General features: G+C 39.3%; 1 protein-coding gene across 2 annotated transcripts in view; it reads right to left on the minus strand.

Annotated features, from left to right (window-relative positions):
- The window catches only part of LOC119143724 (metabotropic glutamate receptor 5), a 156184-nt gene that overhangs the window by 61636 nt on the left and 71629 nt on the right, over positions 1 to 22919 (minus strand). For both annotated transcript variants that reach the window (XM_037378285.1, XM_037378284.1), the window contains exon 2: positions 11100 to 11335. In XM_037378285.1, coding sequence (XP_037234182.1) covers positions 11100 to 11335 — 236 coding nt within the window. The remainder of the gene's footprint in view (positions 1 to 11099; positions 11336 to 22919) is intronic.

Genomic DNA, 22919 nt, shown 5'->3' on the forward strand with positions numbered 1-22919 from the left:
AGTAGCTCAGAACTAATAAATATTAACACTGTACCATGAGAATTACTGCAGAAATAAAAAACTCTGCCTCCTGTAATTAAGATGAACAAGTGGAAGAATGCAGGGTGAATCAAATCATACTTAATGAGGAAATAAAATAGTACTTGCAATCATAAATGATCAAACATCATGGAATTCTCTGAGAAATGAGGGAATCTCAGTGGTTAGAGCACGTGCACAGATCCCTCGGTTCTGTTCAGTGTATTCCCTTATCTTTCCTGTCCAAGTAATTCTGGTAAGTAAATAAAGGCTTATCCTTTTATTTTCCAAGCTGTGAGATCCTGAGGCAGTTCCAGATTTATTGTCATATTGCCATTTCTGGCTACAAACATAGACAAAACCTGTCCCTTCTTTGGCAAATCAGATAACCCCTTCATCCTTCAGCTTCCCATCTACTAGTAGTATTCCTTTCAACTGTGTTTATCTGCCATCTTTCTTTAGACTAAATATTCCTCAGGAAGAGGACTACTTCTCATTACCCTCCTGGTTTTCCTCTGCTTAATGCAATGGGCTTATTATTGGCTGGAGTTTTTCAATATTATTGTGCTATCTCTGAAATGAATGTAAAATTATCCTGGATTTCATGGGAAATATAAGTATGTAAATATTTATTCTATAGATCATTTAGGAATCTATATATACAGGATTCAGGTGGCAATATGGTCACATGCATTAAATATCAGCTGAGGAAATTTCTGCCACTGGAGTACATAAGCTAATATGCATGTTTTTTCCTGCTTAAACATATGTTCTGTATGTCTGCTTTTATCTGTGTGTTCCCAGCTTTACTGTAGGACTGTGACTATAGCAAAGGCAAAGAAGAGCCTGAGAACGGTATAAAATCACAGCATCGTAACCTACATCTTTTCTGCCCACACTGCTGGGATTGACCCAGTTTAGGACACTCCAGCAACGTCACAGCAGAGGATGGATGTGGGTGTTGTGGTTTAACCCCAGCTGGCGACTGAGTACCATGCAGCAGCTCGCTCGCTCGCCCTGCCCCCAGAGGAATGGGGAGGGATTCAGGAAGTGATAAAAAACTCATGACATAAGAACAATTTAATAATTAAAATAAAATAAAATAATTATAATGATAATGACAATTGTAATGAGAAGGGGGGTAAGAGAGTGAGAGAAAGACAGGAATAAAATCCAAAAGGGAAGAACCCAAGGGATGCACACTACAACTGCTCACCACCTGCTGACCGATGCCCAGCCAGTCCCCAGGCAGTGATGGGCAACCCTGGCCAACCCCCCGTGTATATATATAGAGCATGATGTCCCATGGTATGGAATATCCCTTTAGCTAGTTCGGGTCACCTGTCCTGGCTGTGCCTCATCCCAGTTTCCCGTGCCCCCCCAGCCCTCCCACTGGCAGGGCCTGAGAAACTGGAAAGGCCTTGACTTAGCATAAACATCATCCAGCAACAACTAAAAACATCAGTGTGTTACCAACACTGTTCTTATACTAATCCAAAACACAGCATTGTACCAGCATCTGAGAATAAAATGAGCCCTATCGCGACAGTGGGCTATGCAGGGCCATCACACAGTGTGAAAGATCACGTACAATGGAACTAGATGGTACCAATGGTACTAAAAAAGATGCTCAGCAGCACCTGCTGGAACAAGGCTTGTGGCTGTGGGAAGGTAAGCGCGGCTCGACGCACACCATGGCTGTGCAGTCCAAGCTGCGGCAGCCTGTGAGCATGGACCTGGGCATCTCTCTGGGGTCCGGGCAGGGACAGCTCAGAAAGCAGCCCTGAGCCCACCATGAGCCGTGCAGCGACAGCTCAGCGCTAAACTCCCCATCCCAATTTGTTCTTTTCTGTTGCCACATCTCCAAAACACAAACACAGAGATGATGGAAAAGAAACATGTTCTTTCACCAAGTGGTTCCAGCTGGCAACGGTTCATTTCTTGCATCTATTTAAAAACAATTAGCGTACTTATGGGCACCGAGCCAAGCAAGCACTGAAGGGTGCTCAAAGTCCTGCTGCAACGGGAGCCAGCCCCGGGCACAGGCGGTGCTGAGCCCCCCTCACATCCCAGTGCTGCCCCCACGGACCCATCTCCCACCCCCAAACATAGAAAAATAAACCAACCCAAAACCAAGTCAAAATGCTGGAATTTCACTGTCATTTCCAGCATTTAGCAGGTAAATAAATTGAAAACGTCCTTCAATAAAATTCATTATTTTATGGATTTTTTTATGTAAAACCTGTCATTCCTCTCCCCCCCCCCCCGCTACTTTATACCCTCAAGGAAGATGAAACACCATTTTCTCTGCTTGTCAGCTGGTGACATTACAAAGCCTCATCAAGCAGGGATGTTGAAAAGTGCAAAATTACCGTGGTTCAGTATGCTTTTTCTGCTTTTGAATTTTTCCAAAGCTGAGAATACTTTAAATTTTAGAGTAAAGAAAGTGTAAAAGGAAGAGTGAGAGTACTTTACATTCCAGGCAGCCCCCTCTTATTTCTCTCTCTGAGGAGAAACAAGAGAATGAAATATGCAACACAATATGGGAGAATATTTTTTTCATAGTGCAGAGCACCTTGTTTGCTATGCAGTGAGTTTAACATTAAAATAAAGGGAAATTGGAGGAGTTTATTTTTATTGTTATTATTATTTTAAAATTTCTTAGTGATCAAAAGGTTGTTTAAGACAAAGTCGTAGGAGACATCACAAAGGAAACCAGAAATATAACCTATGGTCTCCAACTATCTCATAATGTTTCCCTATGGCTAACTCACAAATCAGTTTCTATAGTTTCCATATATACATTAAAGACTCCATCAATTCTTTGTGCTAATTTTTGTTTCAAAAGACAAGAGGCTGACAGCAGTGAGTTCTAGTTTTGCTCACAAATATGTCCCACATTCACTTTCTGCTAGCAGTACTTGAACTTCAAACCCACCAACAAATGTGGTGTGTTTTTTATTCCTTTTTTTTTTTTTTTTTGCCTTACTGAATATTTAAAAAATAAAAAATCAAGACAATGGGCTAATCTTTGCAACAAAGACATGGTAGCGCCTGTCTGCTGCAGAATATGGTGTGTGAACTCTTAGGTCTGTCATGGGTCCACGTTATCCCACTTGTTCTCTTTGGGAACACATCGGTAACCTTGTCTGGATCTGCATGTTCTGGATGGCATGCCACCAAGTCAGACTTCCCAGAAACATGCATGTCTTTTCAGTGAAGAAATGGAGTCTTATTATATAGAGGAAAAGTTGCACACGTGAACCAAGGTAAAGCATAGAGTTCATACCTAATTATGTTACCATTGTTTAAAGATACAGAAAATTACTTCTTCTGGAACCTTTTCCAAAATCTGTCATCAGAGCTTTTCTGTTAAAGCAATGCAAAAGAAAAAAGTAACTTTCAGTTCTCTGTTACTTGTAAGGTTCCAGGTGTATTTTTCTTCTAACAATCCGATGTAATAGTTTATTTATTTATTTATTTTCATAATTTAATTTCTTACTCAGACTGAAGGACAAAGATATTTTCTGCCCTACAGGAAATTTCATGTAGTTGAAATATCCTTTCCATTCAAAATGAATACAAAAAGTCAAGGTTGGATTTTATCTTTTCTGAAAAGGAAATTCTGAGACAAAAGAAAAGGAGACTTGGTACCACTGGAAAATATCATTTGGATTCTGAGGCAATAAACATAGGATAATACTGAAACAACATAAAAGCAAGTCATAAACTTGAGAAACAAAACACTTCAGTGTTATTGAAATAAGAAAGCAAAAAATGACTCATTTCAATGCTTTTCTTTCAAAGTCTGTGTCATTGAATCAACATGCTGCTATGGAACATTTTTCAAATTTGACAAGCAAATATCTTCCAGTGCGATCCACTCGCCACATGTTTTGGACCAGTTCCAACTTTCACTCTTCACAACTGAAAGCCAATTAACTAACACCATTATACTTTATGCGGTGGTTATCACTAAAATAGTAACTTTGAGAATAATTGAGGGACAAAATTCAGTGTCTTAAAATGCGGAGAGGACTTTCAAAAGGTTTTTTTTTTTCCAGGTACTTAGTTGACTTTGCTGTTTCATATCTATTTAAGCCTAGACGAGCAAGGCGTGTGCAGAGCTCTCACAAATCTGGCTGGAGCTTGACCTGAATCCTTGGGTGCCCACAAAGCAGTGGAAAGTCTGGCTTCTGTTGCGAGTTCAGTAAAATCAGCCAAAAGAGTAACAGTAACAGTCAGTCCTAGGAGAGGGTAACTAAATAGATAACCTCTTCCTGCACACCATTTTCTGAACATTACTATCCTTTCACCTTCTACAGAATTCAGTTTCTTTCCTCATAAATTACAATGAAACACAACCACTACAGATGGAAAAGCGCATTAAATGCTGGCATAAAACTTTCTGTACTTGCAAAAATACTCATATGAAAGGTTTGAATCTCTGTTGGAAGTCAAACTGCTGAGAGAAAAGAATGACAGGAATTTCTCCAATTCATCAGTCTAATAAGACTGATATAGCTATATGACCTGAATACCTTTCATTAACATTTATTTTTTTTCTTAAGGCTGGAGATATATGGTCTGTACCTGTCTAATACATGTATAATGGTACTACTCTCTTCCAGATAGTTTTCAAGGTTCAGAAAGGAAGTAAGAAAAGGAATTAGAATTTAAAGAATAAAACCACAGTAGCATGGTATATCATCAATAAAACCACAGTAGCATGGTATATCATCAAATATACCTAATATAAGGAAGAAGGAAGGCAGGGAGCATAGAGTGAAGGAAAAACAGATGTAGCTTTGTAGTCAGATATTGAAGGATTATGATGAATTCCATAACAGCAGTGAGAAGACTGAAGTTATTCAAGCATTTGAGTTACAGGTGTGTTAATATCAGGATCAATGTATATCAAAACCTCTTTCAAATAGGTATGAGAAATCATATAGCAGTTCTTAGTGCCACACTGCTGCTTTCCCTCAGTCAAAAAAAAATAAAAATAATAGTGGCATGTTTGTGTAGGCTGCTGGCTCAGATTATATCAGGCTTCTAGAAAACTGAGATCTAGATCTTTGACTTACAGCTGATCTGCCCTTGGAAATTTCTGGACTTGATGCAGCATCACCATAAAGGTAGTGATAAACTGTGTTTGAGTTCCAGATCTGAAATGTGGGCTGTAAAAATGAGGTCTGGACCATCCTTCAGCTTGCCAGTGCCCAAGCATGAGGCATAATAAATCAAGTATCAAAATGTGTGACAGACAGGATGCATTCAGGAGAATTAAAACACCTTTTAATTCACTCTTTTAAAAATAGAAATTAACTTTAACTAAATTTGTTCTGTTTTGGTTTCATTTGCAATCTTAAAATAAAAGTGTAGGAATGCTAAACTTGGGGAATATGAGGTTCAAATGTGACACATTCCCTGAAATGTGGAAAATACCCTTGTGTTCTGACAGCACTTATTTTTTTACTGGCTGAGTTCTGATTAAGCCAACTTTGGCATTTGAGCTTACGTTTAACTGACAGATTATTAGCCTGTTGCAGTGCAAAGACTAGACAGTCATATTTTATTCCTTAGTTCTCTCTGGAAACCCAAAAGGGCCATTTGTTTAACTAAATTTCTGTTCAGCTGAAAATGTGGGACTTGCTGCGGGTCCTTTTGACCTCATTAAAAGGAGCTGGAGCTTGATGAAACTCAGCAAACAGGTGAATAATTTTTGCATTTACATTTTATGTGCCCTTCTGTACCTTGAGCTGCAAAACTTTTCTTGTACTTATCCCAAATATCCCTAATTTCCCTTTCTGCAAATAAACTCACTCTTAATCCCACTCTTAATTGCTTGGGGATATATTGGTCATCCTTTTTCTATGTCGGTTTTTGCAGCTTTGGAAAAAGTTTCTTTATCTCAAAGAAGCCACATGGTTAAGTCTTGAACAGGATATTTGGATTTCTGCATCCTGCTAAGACCCATTCAGAATGCTGCTGCAAATCTCATTTTCCCTGTTCATCACTTTGCGTATGTTCTTCCCTGTAAACCCTGTCACTGGCTTCCTCCTCCCAGCCATGTCAGACATAAGTCACGTTCCTCGCTTTTGGTACCCTCTGTGTCCTGTCTGTGGTTGATCTTTGTGATTATCTAGCCTCCATCATTTGCCTTTGTGTTTTCTATCTCACTGCTTTGAACCACAGTATTTACTGTTAGGGCCCTGCTGTAAACATTTGCAAAAGTGCCCCATCACTTTCCTTCAGATTCTCATTTCTGTGGCTCCTCTACATGAAACTTCCGTTTTTTTCTGAAGTCTGTAACCTCTGCCAGTCAAACTAAAATGTTGCACTTCATCAGCATCAGCCTCTATTTATTTGCTCTTTCTTGTCTTACACTTACATCACAGATACTTGGGATGTGTGTTCTAATTTTGCTTGGTGTTTAACTAACATCTTAAAAAATGTTTTTCCATTCATGCCTCTGGGTTTTACACAGCAGAGTAAAAATAAGATTACTTAGCAGCGGAGGCAAAGGGATTCATTTAACAGACTGGCAAATGTAATAAATATACTTCTGCTTCTGGTGACTTTGAAGACTTGACTTTTTCCACTATTATCAGTTAAGTCGGAGCTTCACCACATACTTGGCTTGTGTTGGGTTTTGTTCCTGCTCTGTGCATTTCTAAAACACCCTCACTAGGAGGAAAAAGTACGAGAAATTTGAGTTCTGGTGGGGACACTTCTCTGTAAGACAGCAAGCACATACATACCTAGTATTCAAAGGCCAAAAGCAATCAATACTGAAGGATTGGATTAACCTTTGATGACCTGAAGATGGTCGTTGAGTGGAGTTACTCATCTGGATCAGCTTGCACACCTATTTACGAATTTTACTGAATTGTGGCCTTAGATAATAAAAAAATATCTGACTGGTGCCAGAGGGGAAGCCAAATCCAATTCTTGTAAAATCCCAAGTGTTTGTAGGCCATTATACGTCTTCTTCTAAAGATGCATTTTAAATTCTTTGATCTGACTCCTAGTGTTCAGAGGTGGTTTGTAGCAGCTCTCCTGTGGCATGGAACTGATTACACTGAGAATCAAGTCAGGTAAGTCTGCAAATTTCTCACTTTCTGCAGTGCTCCAGCTGGGCAGAAAATCAATGTACTTAGCAACAGAAGTGACACCCATTTGGATTAAGTATGTTCAAATCTGCAAATTAAAAGTGAACTTGATGTTAAAATTTTCATCTCAATGAGAACTACGCGTATGTAAAGTGATGGAGACCTTTTAGTGCTTGACAGAAATGAACAGAGAAAAAAATATTTTGGTTTGTTTTTGGAATTATCTTTATCTGGCTGATTTTACAGTTTTATTATGCATATTTTACTAAATCATGCATTCATTTAATAATAATACCTGCTTGGCACTGTCTCTGGACAGCTTATATTAAAAAATGAAAAAAACCTCATAAGTCACCAGAGCTTCAGTCATTGACTTAGGACTTCATGTATTTTCTGTCCCAGAGGTATACGTAGCCTACCATTTTAGTAGGCAGGGATCAGCAAAGTAAATACAAAGGTTTGAATAACTAAATTAATACCTGGTGTGTAGTTGAAGTCAATTATCTGTTCAGATTTCAGCCATATCTCCTTGTGCTTATTTTTTTGTTGTTTAAATAAGTTGTTTATGCTGTTAAGCACTGTTTATTTTTTCAGGATAGTACAACATGATTGTGGAGAAGAATTAATTTTTTTCCACTAAAGTAATTGTTACTGCTTTTCAAATAAACCCCTTCATTTATTAATGACCTCATCTATCAACACTAATCAGCTTTAAGTTTATCTTTTTTATCATTACCCCAAGAAATAAAAAACGGCTTGCCTTTTGGTGTGAAAATAGATTTTTATTTGTCCTGGTTTCAGCTGGGACAGAGTTAGTTTTCTTCTTAGTAGCTGGCGCCGTGCTGTGGTTTGGATTTGGTGCTAGAACAGTGTTGGTAGCACACTGTGGTTTTGGTTGTTGCTGGGTGATGCTTATACTAAGTCAAAGACTTTTCAGTTTCTCAGAACCTGCCAGTGAGAGGGCTGGGGGGGCACGGGAAACTGGGGGGGGACACAGCTGGCACAGCTGACCCCCCTGACCCAAGGGATGTTCCATACCACATGGCGTCATGCTCAGCGTATAGAGCTGGGGGAAGAAGGAGGAAGGGGGGGACGCGGGGAGTGACGGCGTTTGTCTTCCCAAGTCCCCGCTGCGTGTGACGGAGCCCGGCTGCCCTGGGGATGGCTGAGCCCCTGCCTGCCCGTGGGAAGCGGTGGGTGAATCCCTTGGGTTGCTTTGCTTGCGTGCACAGCTTTTGCTTTACCTATTAAACGATCTTTATCTCAGCCCACGAGTTGTTTTCTCACATTTACCCTTCTAATTCCCTCCCCCATCCTGCCAGGGAGGCAGTGAGCGAGCGGCTGCTTGGGGCTTAGTTGCCGGCTGGGGTTAAACCAGGACATTATTTCTCTCAAGAAACTCAGTCTTTGTAATAGGAATCCTGATAAATGCCTTTAACTTTTTTTGTTTGTTTGTTTGATTTTTTTATTAAATGCAGCTCATGGGAAAGAGAATGTATTCCATCAGATAAACTAAAGGGCATGGTCCTGTTTTCTTATCAGGATGAATCTGAAGCAGCACCACTATTCATCATCACGCAGAAACTGTCAGGACAGTATATGAAATGCTTACCACTGTTGAGGGCAAGTATCATCTTTACAATTGTGAAGTCGGTGCTGAAGGAATTTAAGACTCAAAACTTTGAATGCTTGAAGTTAAGGAATCAATGCAAAGACAAGATTTTTAAAGTCATATGGAAGATAGAAAATGAAGCAGAAACAAAAATTACCATTACAGTCTCAAAAATTCATGTTAATTTTGAGTTTAAAGTCCCAACATCAAAACCTCTCACTCTTGCATTTCTCAGAGAATAGATTTGTGTCTTTCCTGCTGGAAAATCTACAAAGATGTCTAACTTCAATATTTCTTCACTTTAGCATGCAACCTTGCCTGCTTTTGGGACTACTATGAGAAAAATAGCATAGGTTTCTTAGCACTTATGACCAAAAAAATTGTCATTAAGTAAATTGGCATATCGCCTTTCTGGCCAACATTTGAATTTCCTTTATATGAACTTCAACAGATGGTCTAGATTAAAATCATCACTATAAAATTGAGTAACACAATGACTCACAACTTTCTGTGTGAAAACCCTGATTAAATGGGCAGTTTTAATCGATTGGTGTGTAGTGCTGTTAATCTGGGAACTCCACAACTGAATTACCATTTTCCACCCTACAGCAACAAGAAAGAATTAAAGCTATTACAATCCGGTTTTCATTCTTCTACTACAGCCGGTCATGGCCAAGCACTGAACACTACAATAAAGCTGAAGGAACAGTAATTAGAACAATCCATTTGAGAAATGAGTCCTTTTCTCTATTCAAGATTTGCAAATCAGCAGATTGTGATTCCTGCACATTTCTTTGTGTGTTTGACATTCCTAGGTTTTAGGAACCTATTTGAGCTGTGGCTCATTCAGGACCTCTTTGTAGGAAACCTTCTAGCGATGAGTGCTGTTTAAACTGAGCTATTCAAGCTTTGTGATTAAGTTGTCTCATATCCATGATTGGGTGGCTTCATGTCTAAAATAACATCTCCCTTAACCCCCGAGATATTTTTTTTTGTGATGGTGGATTTTATTTTAGGCACTATAAAAGACTCTGTAGACACCTACATTTCACAGTTCCCTATCTTTTATATAAACCCGAAATTAGATTCTTCCAGTGTTGGTAAAAAGTAAGTAAAAAACCAAAACCCAGAAAAGTCAAGTTGAAATGTCATTGCTAACACAGCACAGTGATGGAAGCCAGGTCTTTATTAGCCTGTATCCAGCCATGCCCACTGTACTTACATCTCAGGAAAGAGATCTACATTATTGTAGGGAAATCATTGAAGTTTACTGTTCAATATGCAGTACCTGTTGATAGTGCAAATAAAATCTGTGTCAGGCTGTGTTGGTAGGGTAGCAGTAGAAAAATAATGGAGAAAATCAGTTGCATGTTGAAGGGGTATGCTGAGAGTCTGGGATTCCTAGGTTCAATTTCCATCTCAGACACAAACTTCCTCTGTGACCTTGTCCAAAGCAAAAGAAAGACTAGTGGATGTTAAGTGGGACACGGCGGGGGGTGGGGCTGGGCTGGGGGTGTGTGTGTTGTGTAAATTCAAGACTTAGATCCTCAGGGTCTCATGGATGTGTGGAAGATACTGACATTTTTAGGAGGAAAGGTCCCTTGGGGCTTAAAGCTGTGGTTGGGGTAATGCCCAGCACAGCACCACCTTATGCCCCACCATGGGCAGGACATCTGTTGTCCTAGTACTGCTTGGCATCTCATGAAATAACAAATTAACAGAAGCAATAAAAAACTCCAGAAAAATGCACCACATCTTTCTGGGAAAAAAAGGTTTTTTGCCACTGTTTTGCAAAAATGACAAAATGTTGTGGCAGTTTTTGCTAAAATCAGTACAATTTAATGAAAAAGATCAGCTCAAAATGGCATTTCCTGAAATGACTCATGGCTGAAAGAAAACCTAATGAAATCTTTCAAACCAGCTAGTTTTCTATCTGAGGTACACAAATAATCATCATTACCATATGGACTTCAGATAACTTTTAGTATATTAACTCTTATTGGTCCCGTGAGCTAAAGCAATGTGATCAGCCCTGTTCTGAAAAGAAGCACTGAATTTCATATTACAACATTTTTGAAAGGGTTTAGATGCCTATGGAGGTAGAGCAGCATCGTTTTTCAAATATAAAGAGGAGTTAGGTACTGAGGCACTATATCTGTTTCTTTAGAGATCTGAATACTTCTAAAATCGAGGTTGTCATCATTTTGAAAGGTCAAGCCTTGCAGTTCCAGCCTCCTTCCTGCAAACCCTGCTCACTATTCCACTGCACTAGGCTGCATCCGTCCAAAAAGTGCTGTTTACACTGGACCTTCAGTCATACTGGTTTATACAGCAAAGGTAATAAATTCACTTACTTGTGCAGGTCTTGTTGTATTTAGGGTTCTCTTGAGGAAACCCTTCCAACCGACACTGGAATCTGTGCTGCCAAAATTCCTGAAACCATGGATTTCGGTGATTGGTTTCTGGCCGAAGCTGTAGGTAGTAATCATCAAACCATTTCACGTCAGGAGACTGGAGCTTGATCGTTATTCCACCGACAGCTTCACGCTGATACCCGTCTGTCACATCGTACCTGTCTGCCCAGCCATCACTGCAGGAATAAGTGAAAGAAAGACAACGTTAACCATTCAAAGGAATAAGAAAAGAACTTCAACATAAAATTCAGAGCCTAAGAGCACACACCCACACCTGTGATCCTGCGTGAAGTTTAATGAAGCACCTGCAATACTTTTACTGGAAGAATTCAATGTTTTCCTTTTCCTTACATTTGCTTGTCATTGGCACCTTCTACTTAGTTGATGTGTTCTTCATCCTCCGCTTCAAGTAATTGAAACAACACTAAGAATGGCAGATCCTGAAATCTGTTGATTATAAGCACCTCTCCGCACCATGCTAAGCCTCACTGTGCTCTGGGGAGAAAATCTTGGATTCAGTGTTTTAGTGACACTAGGTTGATACTACTCTTAGCTGAAAGGAAGGTGACCTTGAGGACAGGACCTCTTCCAGTGCGAAGGGCAGGACTGTGCTGCAGACCATGCAGCCTACGCTGCACAACAGAGTGTGGCACAAAGAGCCAGAAGCAAATTTTGAATGGGCTGACACTGCTCAAGCAGAAATACCAGCTCAATGCTCAGATGCTGAGACAGTATGGCACTGCATCCGAAGCAATAAATCCTCTCTGCAGACATGACTAATGAAGCTGGGCAGAGCATCATGCAGATCCATGTGTTGCTTTTGTTTCTTGGTTGTTCGTGGCTGGAGTATTACGGAGTTGTGTGACAATGTATTGTCACAGAATTTTAATCCCTTTCCGTTAACCTTTCTGCTTGCAACACTAACCACAAGTAGCCAGAAATGACTGAAAACCCAGATCAAACAAAATGACACAAATTTTTCAGGATAATTCCCCTCTCCTTGGTTTCACAATGGATTTTCTTGGAAGTACTGACATTTATGAAATTTCACTCAACTCCACTAAAAGAATACGTATCTTATTAGAGCATTGCAGATTTCTGCTGTTTTTCATGAACATGATATTTCAGTTTTTCAAAAGCCCCAGGCCCTACAGTTAGAGAATTATGGAAGAATTCGGATTAGATTTTTCCCCTCTAAAAAGCACTGATGCTAATGACTATAGAAAGCACTTTTAAATCCTAAAAGTCAAATAACTGAGTGATAAAAAATAAGCTTAATTTATCAGATTTTAAAACTTCATGAGCTGTTTAAAGCTATCCCTAAGTATTTTAAGTTAGTCATAGCATAACTGATGTAGGTGACCGTCATCTGTGTGGTTGTGTTGTTCCGTTTTGACCATTTGCTGGCTGGCTTAAACTTTGCTGCAGTATTGCAGAACAGGTGGGAAGCCTGCTGCCGTCACTTTGGTCCCAGCACATTCCCTGTTCACTACATTCATCTGTCCTCACACAGTGCAGAAGTCAAGACCTCAGACAGTGACTCGTTCTGCACAAGACACTGTTTTTATTATATAACACTTGACTATGTGTTATTAACACAGCTGCAATGTCAATAAATAGCAACTTCACTAGGGGCAAAAATATTATCCAGTGTCTGGAATGAAAATGAAGGACTATTAAACATGCTTCCGATTTCAAATGCACTCATTTACTCAGCACAAAAGAGGAAAAATACATTCGTGAAAGGAAAAAGATGAGCACTGATGTTCAGCTCATATTCAGCACTTGGAAAATTTACCTTCAAGCTTAGAACCAGTGGGGGATGGACACAGGGGTTAACGTTCTCAGCCACCCTCAGGAGGTTCAGCACAAGCCACCTTCCCCACCTTCCACCAGGACTATTTACTGGATGAAGAGTTAGAACCATTTATGTATTCTTTTCTGATAAAAGCCACAGAAAATATTTTAAATTTATGAGTCATTTAACCTTTTCTTTGAAACATTCATCTTAATCTTTGGCAAGTTTTTAAGCAGTTTTATCCATCCTCATAAAATCTGACAGGTTTTATGAATGCAGGGAGTGACAGCTTTTTTGTAGCGTGGTGTTTTGTTTTTTTTTTAAACTGAACAGAATTTAAGAGAATTAAAGCTGTGCTCTCAGTATCCCAGCTTCATGAGTTGTCTTATAAACAGCTTAAAAACCTCCCGTTTTCTTGTAATTAATTTCTTTATCATGTTTCAGAGGAAAGGTTTTGTAGGCCTAATCCAGCAGAGTGCTATAGAATTTATAGTGTTACTTTATGAATAGTTATCCTCTAAGATTTGCAACAGAGATACTATTTTATAACTTCAAGTTATCAAAAAAGATAGAAATAACAACTTCATATTACATAACCCTTCTTCTTAACTTTTCCACAGAAGGGCTTCTTAATTCAACAGAGTCGCTTTTCACTCAAATAAGTATTTCAGCTTAGCTTCTTGGGTAAAAGGCATTTATGAGCTTTCTATAGAAGATGTACTTAAAATGCATATTGTAGAGACAACAATGTAGAGATAACAAAGCCTCAGACAGACAAGGTGGCAAAGCAAATGCTAAACTAATATCTAAAGGCCAGTGCAAGTGGAGGAGGAAAACAGGCTTGCGTGAATATAAAAACGCCCCAGTGGTGTGTGATACTTAAATTCTGCACCCATAGTAGAGTAACGACACCTATGGGATGTCAATGACAGCATGATATAGATGTATTTGGGATGTTAGACCTGTGACATCCTCTGAACTCATTAAGGGGTGTGAAGATGAGGGAGAAGGGGAGAGAGAGGGAGATACCTGCTTAGTTCCATAGTCCTGTCTGTCCCTCCTTATACCTTCTTTCTTCTCCTAATGGCTTAATTTTGCTGTAGTAGCTGGCAATATCATTGTACTCCATTGGTGGTTTCATTATGAAATGCTAAAAATGGTATTACCCATCATTAAAATCTACTGGTTCAGCTGAAGAAAGGTGCTCTGGCACCAGAAACAGGCTGTGACAAGAGCTCCAAATGAAGTCTGGTGTAATTTCCATTCTCACACGCAGAAGTGGTGAGGTGCACAGGTTGCCACTAACAGAGTGTAGGGCTGCTTGCTGGGAGACAAATGGTTCTTTATGTTAGCAGTGGGATGTATAGGATATTTAGGTGAACAAGTGGTTAAGAACAGCTTCCTCGCAGGTAGTAAAATAAGACCAGGTGAATGGTATTGCAGTAATGATTATGAAAGAACCCAATCACAATTAAATGGGACACGGATATCCTTAACAGATAACTACACAAGTTCATCTTTTCTCCCTTGTACGGACATTGTGCTTTCTGGTTTTATTCTGATTAGGTGATTAGGTGATTCTGATTATTAGAAATAAATGGTATTGCTTTTTAACCAATGGGCAAATGTCCTTAAAGTGATCACATCAAGACTTAAAGATGGACTTGCACACAAAGAAACCTTGCTGTGAAAGAAAGCAGCAGCTGCACAGCTGCAGCACCAAAAGGAAAAGCCCCTTGCTGAGCTACCTGTCAGGTGTGCACAGTAATTCATACATCTCATTCATCAGCTTGCCAGGGTAGAAAGCTGTCAACAAGGTAAGAGGACTATGACATGTGCAGATCTGGCTGCCCTCAATATTACACTCACGTTCAACACAGTGGGGAACTGTCTTTCAGGATCATGGCATGTTTTCCCCTCATCTGATTCTCTTGTGTTTGTTCTTGTCGTCAGGCTAATGCCTAGTGCATTTTCCTTAAAGGCTGGTGATATGATACAGGATAATAACATACTGTATCAAACAAAATATATCATCATTATTGATGTTTCTAAATAATAATAATAATAAAAAATGAACAAATACGATTTTAGACAATATTTCCTCACCAAAGAAGATAAGGATACACAGAAAGGAGGAAAAAGGGAAAAGTGGCTTTTACTGTTGCAGTACTAGCAAGAGATGAACTTGGAACAGGAGTTCTGTTATCGTGATGTTCTTTATCTGTCATCAGATCTTACTTGCGTGTGTATGTTGTCCCAGCTACCGTTTTTTGAAGGATATGCCAGGGTGATGGAGATTTTAGTGAAAAAAATGTCCTTCAGCAAACACAGGAGAAGAGTTCTGCTCCTTTGTTAACGGTCTGTCTAGGTTATTAACAGTAAAACACAACATAGTTTTATATCATAGAAAGGCTCTAATAAATGGCAAACAGAGACATCAATATTTACAAAAAATAATTAATGTATAAATATAACAATAAATAGATTTAAATACAATAAAATAATTCAGTGTTTGAGATCCTTGCTGTACATATAATTACTTTGAAACAGCTGAATGGAAAAGTAGAAGAGACGGTATTTAAATGACTAGGTTGCACAGCTGTGATCACGGATGGATTGTTAGCACCCTGCTTGCTTCCCCCCACCCCCCCGCCCACCCCCCCCCAACACTGGATGCTGATGGTAGGGAATAACCAGAGCACACCTGAACAAGCAGACCAGTATACACTGTTATACTGTATATACACAGAAGATAGAGATGTAGACTTTTTAGGATCACGTTTGCTATGGTAAAATACAGAGAAACTTAAATGTGGCTTCCTGGATTTTCTGTGTTTTGTCCTTTCCCATCTTTCCCACCTTCCATGTGAAATAGCACCAAGAAGAACTTCCCCAGGTGGGTGACACTCTTGTGCAACTTCAATCCACTTTGCCTATCCTATACAGAGATTGTGGGAGGAAGGAAAAGCAATCCTTGACAATAGTGTTGACACCCAAGAAAAGATGAAACGTGTGACTGTATCTGTTATAAAGAAATCTCCAGGTGCTTCAATGAAGTCATTTAATTTCTTCTGGGAAGAATCACCATGGAGGGAGGAGAACACTCAAGTGAAGAGCAGCACGGGAGCAACCTCATGCTTGAAGCATTATGAAGAGGCAATCAGAAAGACAGTTAATGACTATAAAGACCATTCAATATTCGTGATGGTCATGGCTGTTTTGGGCTTATACAGTGCAGTCAAGCAATTGCTAGCCTTCCTAGAGAAACATTTACAAAAAGGTGAAGTTGTAAATCCCTGTCAACAATGACCTAAGCAGTAATTCCACAAAACATCTTCAAAAAGACAAGGTGGACATTGCTCCAAGAGTGCTCCACATCTACTTGGTAAGCAGCATGATGATCAACAGTCTGGAGTATGTTACTGATGTCAATCTGCTTATCAGGGATAACAGGGATTTGTAGAAATGACTGACTCCTTCTGTAGGACTAGGAAATGATTAGAGTTGCACATCACTGCAAACAGGACAAAGGAAGAGAACTACTGCCAGCTTAAACTAGATAAGAGAATGTGGAAACCTTGATTTCATGGTTAATATTTGTGTGAGACAGCAACTGCTCAGAAGAGATCAGTAGTCACAAATAAATAAATAAATAATACAAAAGATTTAATGGTTTGAGGGAAAGCAGGCAAATGGAGTAAGAAGAAGGTATTGCCTCATGTATCATGGTTTCATTCACATGTTCAGAGATGCAGAACATGGAAGGAATTAGGGCTATTGTTACTGGCCATGCTTACAGGTGACAGATGTATGGTCCCTCCTGTGATGTCTGATTCATGCCATCAAATCTGGAAGATGATGTGGAGAAAGCTTTTTGTAAGCTGCTACCAGAGCATCCTTCAAAGCACAGAACTTACTGATAATGAGGGGTAGCAGAAGAATGCAGTAGTCTACCAAGTTCTTGGAAAGCCTAGGTCACACTGCTTGGGTACAGGCTATGCCTAGTGACAAGAGAGAGGAGACTCTTCTCTAGGTGTTTAAGCAGTAGGTGGGGGCTGCCTAAGGTCAAGACAAAAGACAAACTGGGAGAGAACAACCATGAAAAACAGCATTTGTGACTTAAAAGAGCAAAAAGGAAAACCAGAGGACTTCACTAAGCCTAGAAAATTTTACTATTAGGTCTCTGGTAAGGAATATCTAAGGAAGTGTAGAATGAAAAAGTACTTAATTAAAAATTACCATGCAGAGGATGGATAGAAAATATGGTAAGACATTAGTGCACCAATCTCATAGATGGAAATACATGAAAAGCAGAAGCAAGCTCAGATTTTCAAGGATCAATGTGAAAGAAAAACTTTAGACGGATAAAATGAGAAAGTTCAAGGCACAAAACGGGCTGCAACAAATGGGACATCGTAAGTAACAGACAGCAGTTCTCTAACAACTTTGTTGGGAGAGGAAGAGTAAAGAAAATGATGACCTGCAGTTCGCTACAGGGAGAAAGCTACTAAAGAGAAACCCAGGACAGCTTTTATTACCAGACGTCACGCAAGGAAAAGCTAGCGGTTAGTGGCAGAGGTAAAGGGTCAACCAAAAAGTGGGAAAGTGATCTAGAAAACAGGCTTGATTGAATTTGCCGAAGATTTATAACCTAAAGAACCAAACACAATACCAGGGAAGAGATGTGATAACTGTCTTCAGATACATAAAAAGCTGCAGCAAAAATATCATAATTTGTTTCTCATGTTGATGTAAGCATTTGTGGCTTAAACTGGAAGGAGAGAGACTCATTTTAGACACCAGAAAAACATTCCTCACAGTAAAGAGTATGAAGAACTAGGAAAGCTTGGAGACTCTTGGGGGTGTCAGAGATTAAGATGTTGCAAACATCCATCTGATAGAAATGACCCCACCTTGGCAAAGGGAGAATGGTGGGTTACCTGACTTCTTGACATCCACTCTGCCCTGTATTTTTATTAGCCTATGTTGAAGTTTGACATGTCTGGGAATGATGATTGTACTAAACCCAGTGGATTAGAGAAAGAATGCCAAGAAAGTTAAAATACGGCCCCTCCCTCAGTTTCCCCAGCTTCTCATGATGTTTTACCTTAATTCTTTTCCTGTTACTCTATTTTTTCTCTCTCCGCAGTTGCTATGGGGAGCATCAACAAACAACGGGAATTGATTTAGGATTAATTGTGTGTTTGACTGTACACACGGCTAATTCCAATGGTGCAGTTGCAGTAAGCAGGAGTGTGCATGGGGTCACACACCTGTACCCAGCAGAGTCGGGGCTCCTGTTCTAGAAGGAAACACCAAAACGAGGCATGCAGGAAAACACTTCCCCATGCAGGGGCAAAGAAAACAGTGAGGTAGGGGTGTGTGTGTGTGTGTGTAATTATCCTAACTAGAGCTAGCTAACATTTCACACAGTCAAGATACTTCAAATGAAAAGGCATTTTTTTTCTCTGTACTGGAAATGCTTGTTTCTAATGCTATTTTAGAATGCTCAGTCTCCTTAAAATTACTCTGAATGAAAATTACACTGTTTTATCTCTTTTGTGGGGCGGTGGTGAAAGGAAGGGTTGTAGCTACATTCCACAAATAACAGTCTCTCAGTACAATTAAGATAAAATTTTGTGTTTTAAAATCAGAAAAGAAATTCAATGTACCCTAATTTAGACACCTGGGTCAACAGTCTGAACTAAACCCAGGTTTGGCAGTTGAAAGCCTTTCGCTCAGTTTTGAAAATCCATAGCAGCAATTCTGTAGTATTGGCCCTACCAAATCACTTCAGTCACGGGAACTGAAACCCTAAGGCCAATTAGTCAATGGTAAGACATCAGATGTGAACGACAGCAAAGTGATTGCACAAGTGGACATGCCTATATACTAAATGGTTGCAGGCTTTATTTTCAAGCCAGTCCTTTATACCGTTTATGACATTTCTTAAATCTCAGCTATGGGGTTCAGATTATTCTTTATAATGAATGTTTTCAGATTCTTGAGAAGCCTTCCAAGGAAGTAGGAAAAGTCTGCAACTTTTGAAGGACAGTTGGACTAAAAAAGTTTCAAAGACGACAATCATATGCTGATAAAAGCATTAAATAGATACTATAATTGATTATTTTTCCATTCAGTACCACATCATCCTTCAAGGACAGCTTCAGATTGAAGTAGTCCTGCACAATGCCAATGTCTGTTACATTTTTGTTGTCTTTCCATGCAGTATCCTGACAGTACAAAGCAGAATTGGAACTTTACTGTTCAGAAAGTCTAGTGTATAGAAAAAGACACTCCACAGCGATTTGAAGAGTATTAATTATAATCCACTTCAAGATTTAGCAGGTGCATATGTTGGATATAAGAAGAGGGGAAGAGCAACCAGGTGACAGTGTGCAAACTGGCAGTCACTGGAACTACTGCAACCCTTCTCAGTCACTGTATTATATGCAACTTTGACCATAAACTTACTTAAACTTCATCGTACTAATAAGTTAAGCAACAGTGAATTACAAATATGACTTTTTGGCCAGTGGGGAGATTTTTGTTTGTAGCTCACTTCTAAAAAGTTAATCATGGATATGCTATCAAGTATCAGGCATATACCATCAAGGTCTAGCATACCTAGCAGGTATGATCAGGCGTATACTATCAAGATATCAGGATTTATGGGAAAAGATCTAGAGTACATTTTCTGCCTTCTATACACCTGGTATGTTGAAATGTGAAACCATCCTTAAAGGGTGTGTTGTATTAAAAATTTATTTGGATTGCATAAATAACAAATTATGATAAATGGTAAGGTGAAAATATGGAAATTTTAAACTGGTCTTTCCTAAAGTGCACACAAATTTCTTCATTACATAATGCATTCCATACAGAGCCAGCTGACCTACCCAAACCAAATTCTGTGCCATATGTGTTATTTGAAAATTATGTAAGTGCTGGTTTGCTGTACTTTAGTAAAATGGCTCAGGGATTTTTTAAAAAATTTAGGGGTTTTAGAGTAAAAAGATATATACTGTCTCTGACACACTCAAATCCTAAGATGTCACCATTCATAGTTTTAGAGCTAAGGCTTCTTTTAATACCACTTGATACCACTCCTTTGATACCACTTGAGTTGCTTTACCAAGGGTGGTGGAGTGGCCTCTTTTCTGCTGCCAGTCCTGGGTGGGAAAGGGAAGCAGGGAGAGGACCGATGCCAAACCAACTGCAACTAGGTAGGTGGACGTCCAGATTGCCAACTGGAAGAGGTGTTCCTGCAACAGCTCCTCACCATGTTATGTGTTTTCAGCTAACATCACGCTCTGTCTTTTTACACCAGTGGGATACAACATAGGAAGCTAGAGATGTACCTGCTAGTTTGGTCAGTTAAATAATTCACTATACCGAAAGTAACTTTCCAGTTATTGGTTTTGGACAAACGGTGATCAGTGAAATGCCATGAGTCAGTAACAATGGGCTGGGGAATGCAGCTTTAGGATCCCTGTGAAAATTGCCTGGAACATTCAACACACATTTCTAAACCACTGTTTCCAAGATTAGACAAAATACTAAGAGATATAAGAGATACATAGAACAAAAACAGACTCCCTGCTCTCCCTTTTGTAAACAGTTCCACTTATTTTCTATATTGAAAATGCAGCAGTATCTTGGAATTAGTCGAGCTGTTTTCCTTTTTTCTAAAGTCCCTCCCCCTTCAATCTATAGCTGAAGCTATTACAGTTAATGAGTGCATTCATTAGGCTGTAGACTGGTCTTTCTTTTTTATGCAAAAACCTCTTTGCAGGCCACATAATGATGATGGAAACTGCTGTTCTGCCTTCTTGTAATCACTTTCCTGCCAAAAACCTGACCGATAGCATTTGAGAATATATTTGAAAATTTTTCTCCACCTGTGTGGGAGTTTGTTGACTGAGTAGCTGTTGTTAATTTTCCTTTCATTGTATTTCTCTGCTCTTTCAAGGTTTTTTTCTATTTCTTAAAAGCTCTATAAGTGTTAGAGAGTCCTCACACTCTTCTGTAAAGTGCTGCCAGTCATGCAAAGGTAAATTCGTTTGGGGGATGGGGATGGGGTGGGAAATTGCTTTTGTTGAGCAGCTGTAAGTTGTTGCATTTAGATGAGTTCATTTTATAATATCTGTGTATGCAATGAATTCTTGTCTTGCTGCCTGGCTTTTTTTAGGTTGCAATTCCTCATCTTTGTCTTCCTTTTCATGCATATTATAAAGATAAATGGATTTAAGGGTAATTCAAAGGAAATAAATGAACTGATTATTTTTAGGCAGTGTGACACACTGTTTTCTACAAGATGATATCTAGAAGCAGCTGTGCTGTGAATTTGGCAGATACCTTGCACAGGGGATTACTGGTACTAATTACTTGCAGAATATCCAAACTTCCCCAAGCTGAGAAAGGTTGTGATGGCAACTTGAGAGATTGGTAGTCTATAGCAACATCTCATTTGCATGAAAACAGAGTTTTGCAGCTGTCTGCATCTGTAGTTCAGAGTTGCAAAGTAATTTAGCCTGAGTAGTCCAGTCCGCAACAAAACACAGTTTGCGATGTGTGATGCCCCTTCTTTATGCCTGCAAGTTCTCATAGCTAATCAGACTAACTGGAGGAAGTTATATCTGCATGTATAAGTTGCATGGGCTGTCCCCTAACCTGAAATCTGACTGAATGTTACCCCTTAAATCACTAAGGATACTCAATTTGTGCAGTGAGCTGTCTTGTTTCTGGAATAATTCTTAAATTTGACATATTACCTGGCAGAGAGGCATTTTGGATGCCCAGACAATTTTATAAGGTCTTAAAGTTGTTTTTCCTAAAATATAATGTAAATCTGTGCTACAATTTAAGTCGTTCTTTTACTGCCTTTAGTTTAGAGCAACCATTTGCATAGACTTTCAGGCTTGTCTAGACAAAATAAACCCAGCTCTTTCCAACTTTCCTTCCAAGAGCTGTTTTCTAAACTTGCTGTCATTCTGGGTCTCATTCTTCCTGAAAGTGCCCAGCTGGTCCTTGTCTCTGCAGACTCAGTGCTACCTCGGGATACTCTGAAAGCATGGACAAACAGTGCCAAGGATGTGACCTGGGTATGGCTGCCAGTGAACACCAAATTCAGAGCTCTGTGGGCTGAAGATGAAAGGGCAGTGATGGACTGTTTTGTTGTGATCTGTATAGACGTAGGGATGTCCTATCCCAAGTGAGAGACCCTCTCATGCTTGTCCACATTCCTACACTGAAGTCAGTGGGCAGCTCCCACACTGTCCCCAGCCTTCTCCCTTGAGCCACCAGGAGGAACTGCCAAGGCTTCAATAAGGGAGTGGGAAGAGGAAGAAAGCTTGATGGATGGTTTGTTTTCATGACATGTTAGGAAAAGAGGAGCAGGAACCATTTTATTCAGGTTTCACATTAGATACGGACTGGCAAAAGAGAGAGTTAAACCAAAGGCAAGTGTGTACGCTGTAGGAAAATCTAAAAGTTCTTTGGGAATTGGCTATCAGGCATCAGAACTGCTTCCATCACTGCTCTGTTATAGGGTAGAAAGATTACTTCACATCCTTGAAGTGTATTTTCCAAATATGGCAACAGCTTTTCTTTTCAACAATATTAATGCTGTTGACTCATATTTATAATTCACTCTAAGCTACTCAAACTGAAAACTTCTCATGACAGCCTAAAAAACACCACTTAAATAACGGCAGCAACAGAAGGAAAACAGGAAAGAAAAAAATGGTTCATCTGTAAAACATTTCAGTCTAATATGTATTTTTACTGTGAAAACATTGATTTTTATCTTCCCTAGAATGCCTGACTTCAATATAGATTCTCAGGCACTAAAATGTAATGTACAATGTAATGCAATGTTATTTACACACTAAGCCTATATAAGCAAATACCAAAAAAAATAAAAAAATAAAAAAAATAAAAAAAATGTCCTGTACAGAAAT

This window comes from Falco rusticolus, chromosome 2 (assembly GCF_015220075.1).
Source record: "Falco rusticolus isolate bFalRus1 chromosome 2, bFalRus1.pri, whole genome shotgun sequence".
Lineage (NCBI taxonomy): Eukaryota > Metazoa > Chordata > Aves > Falconiformes > Falconidae > Falco > Falco rusticolus.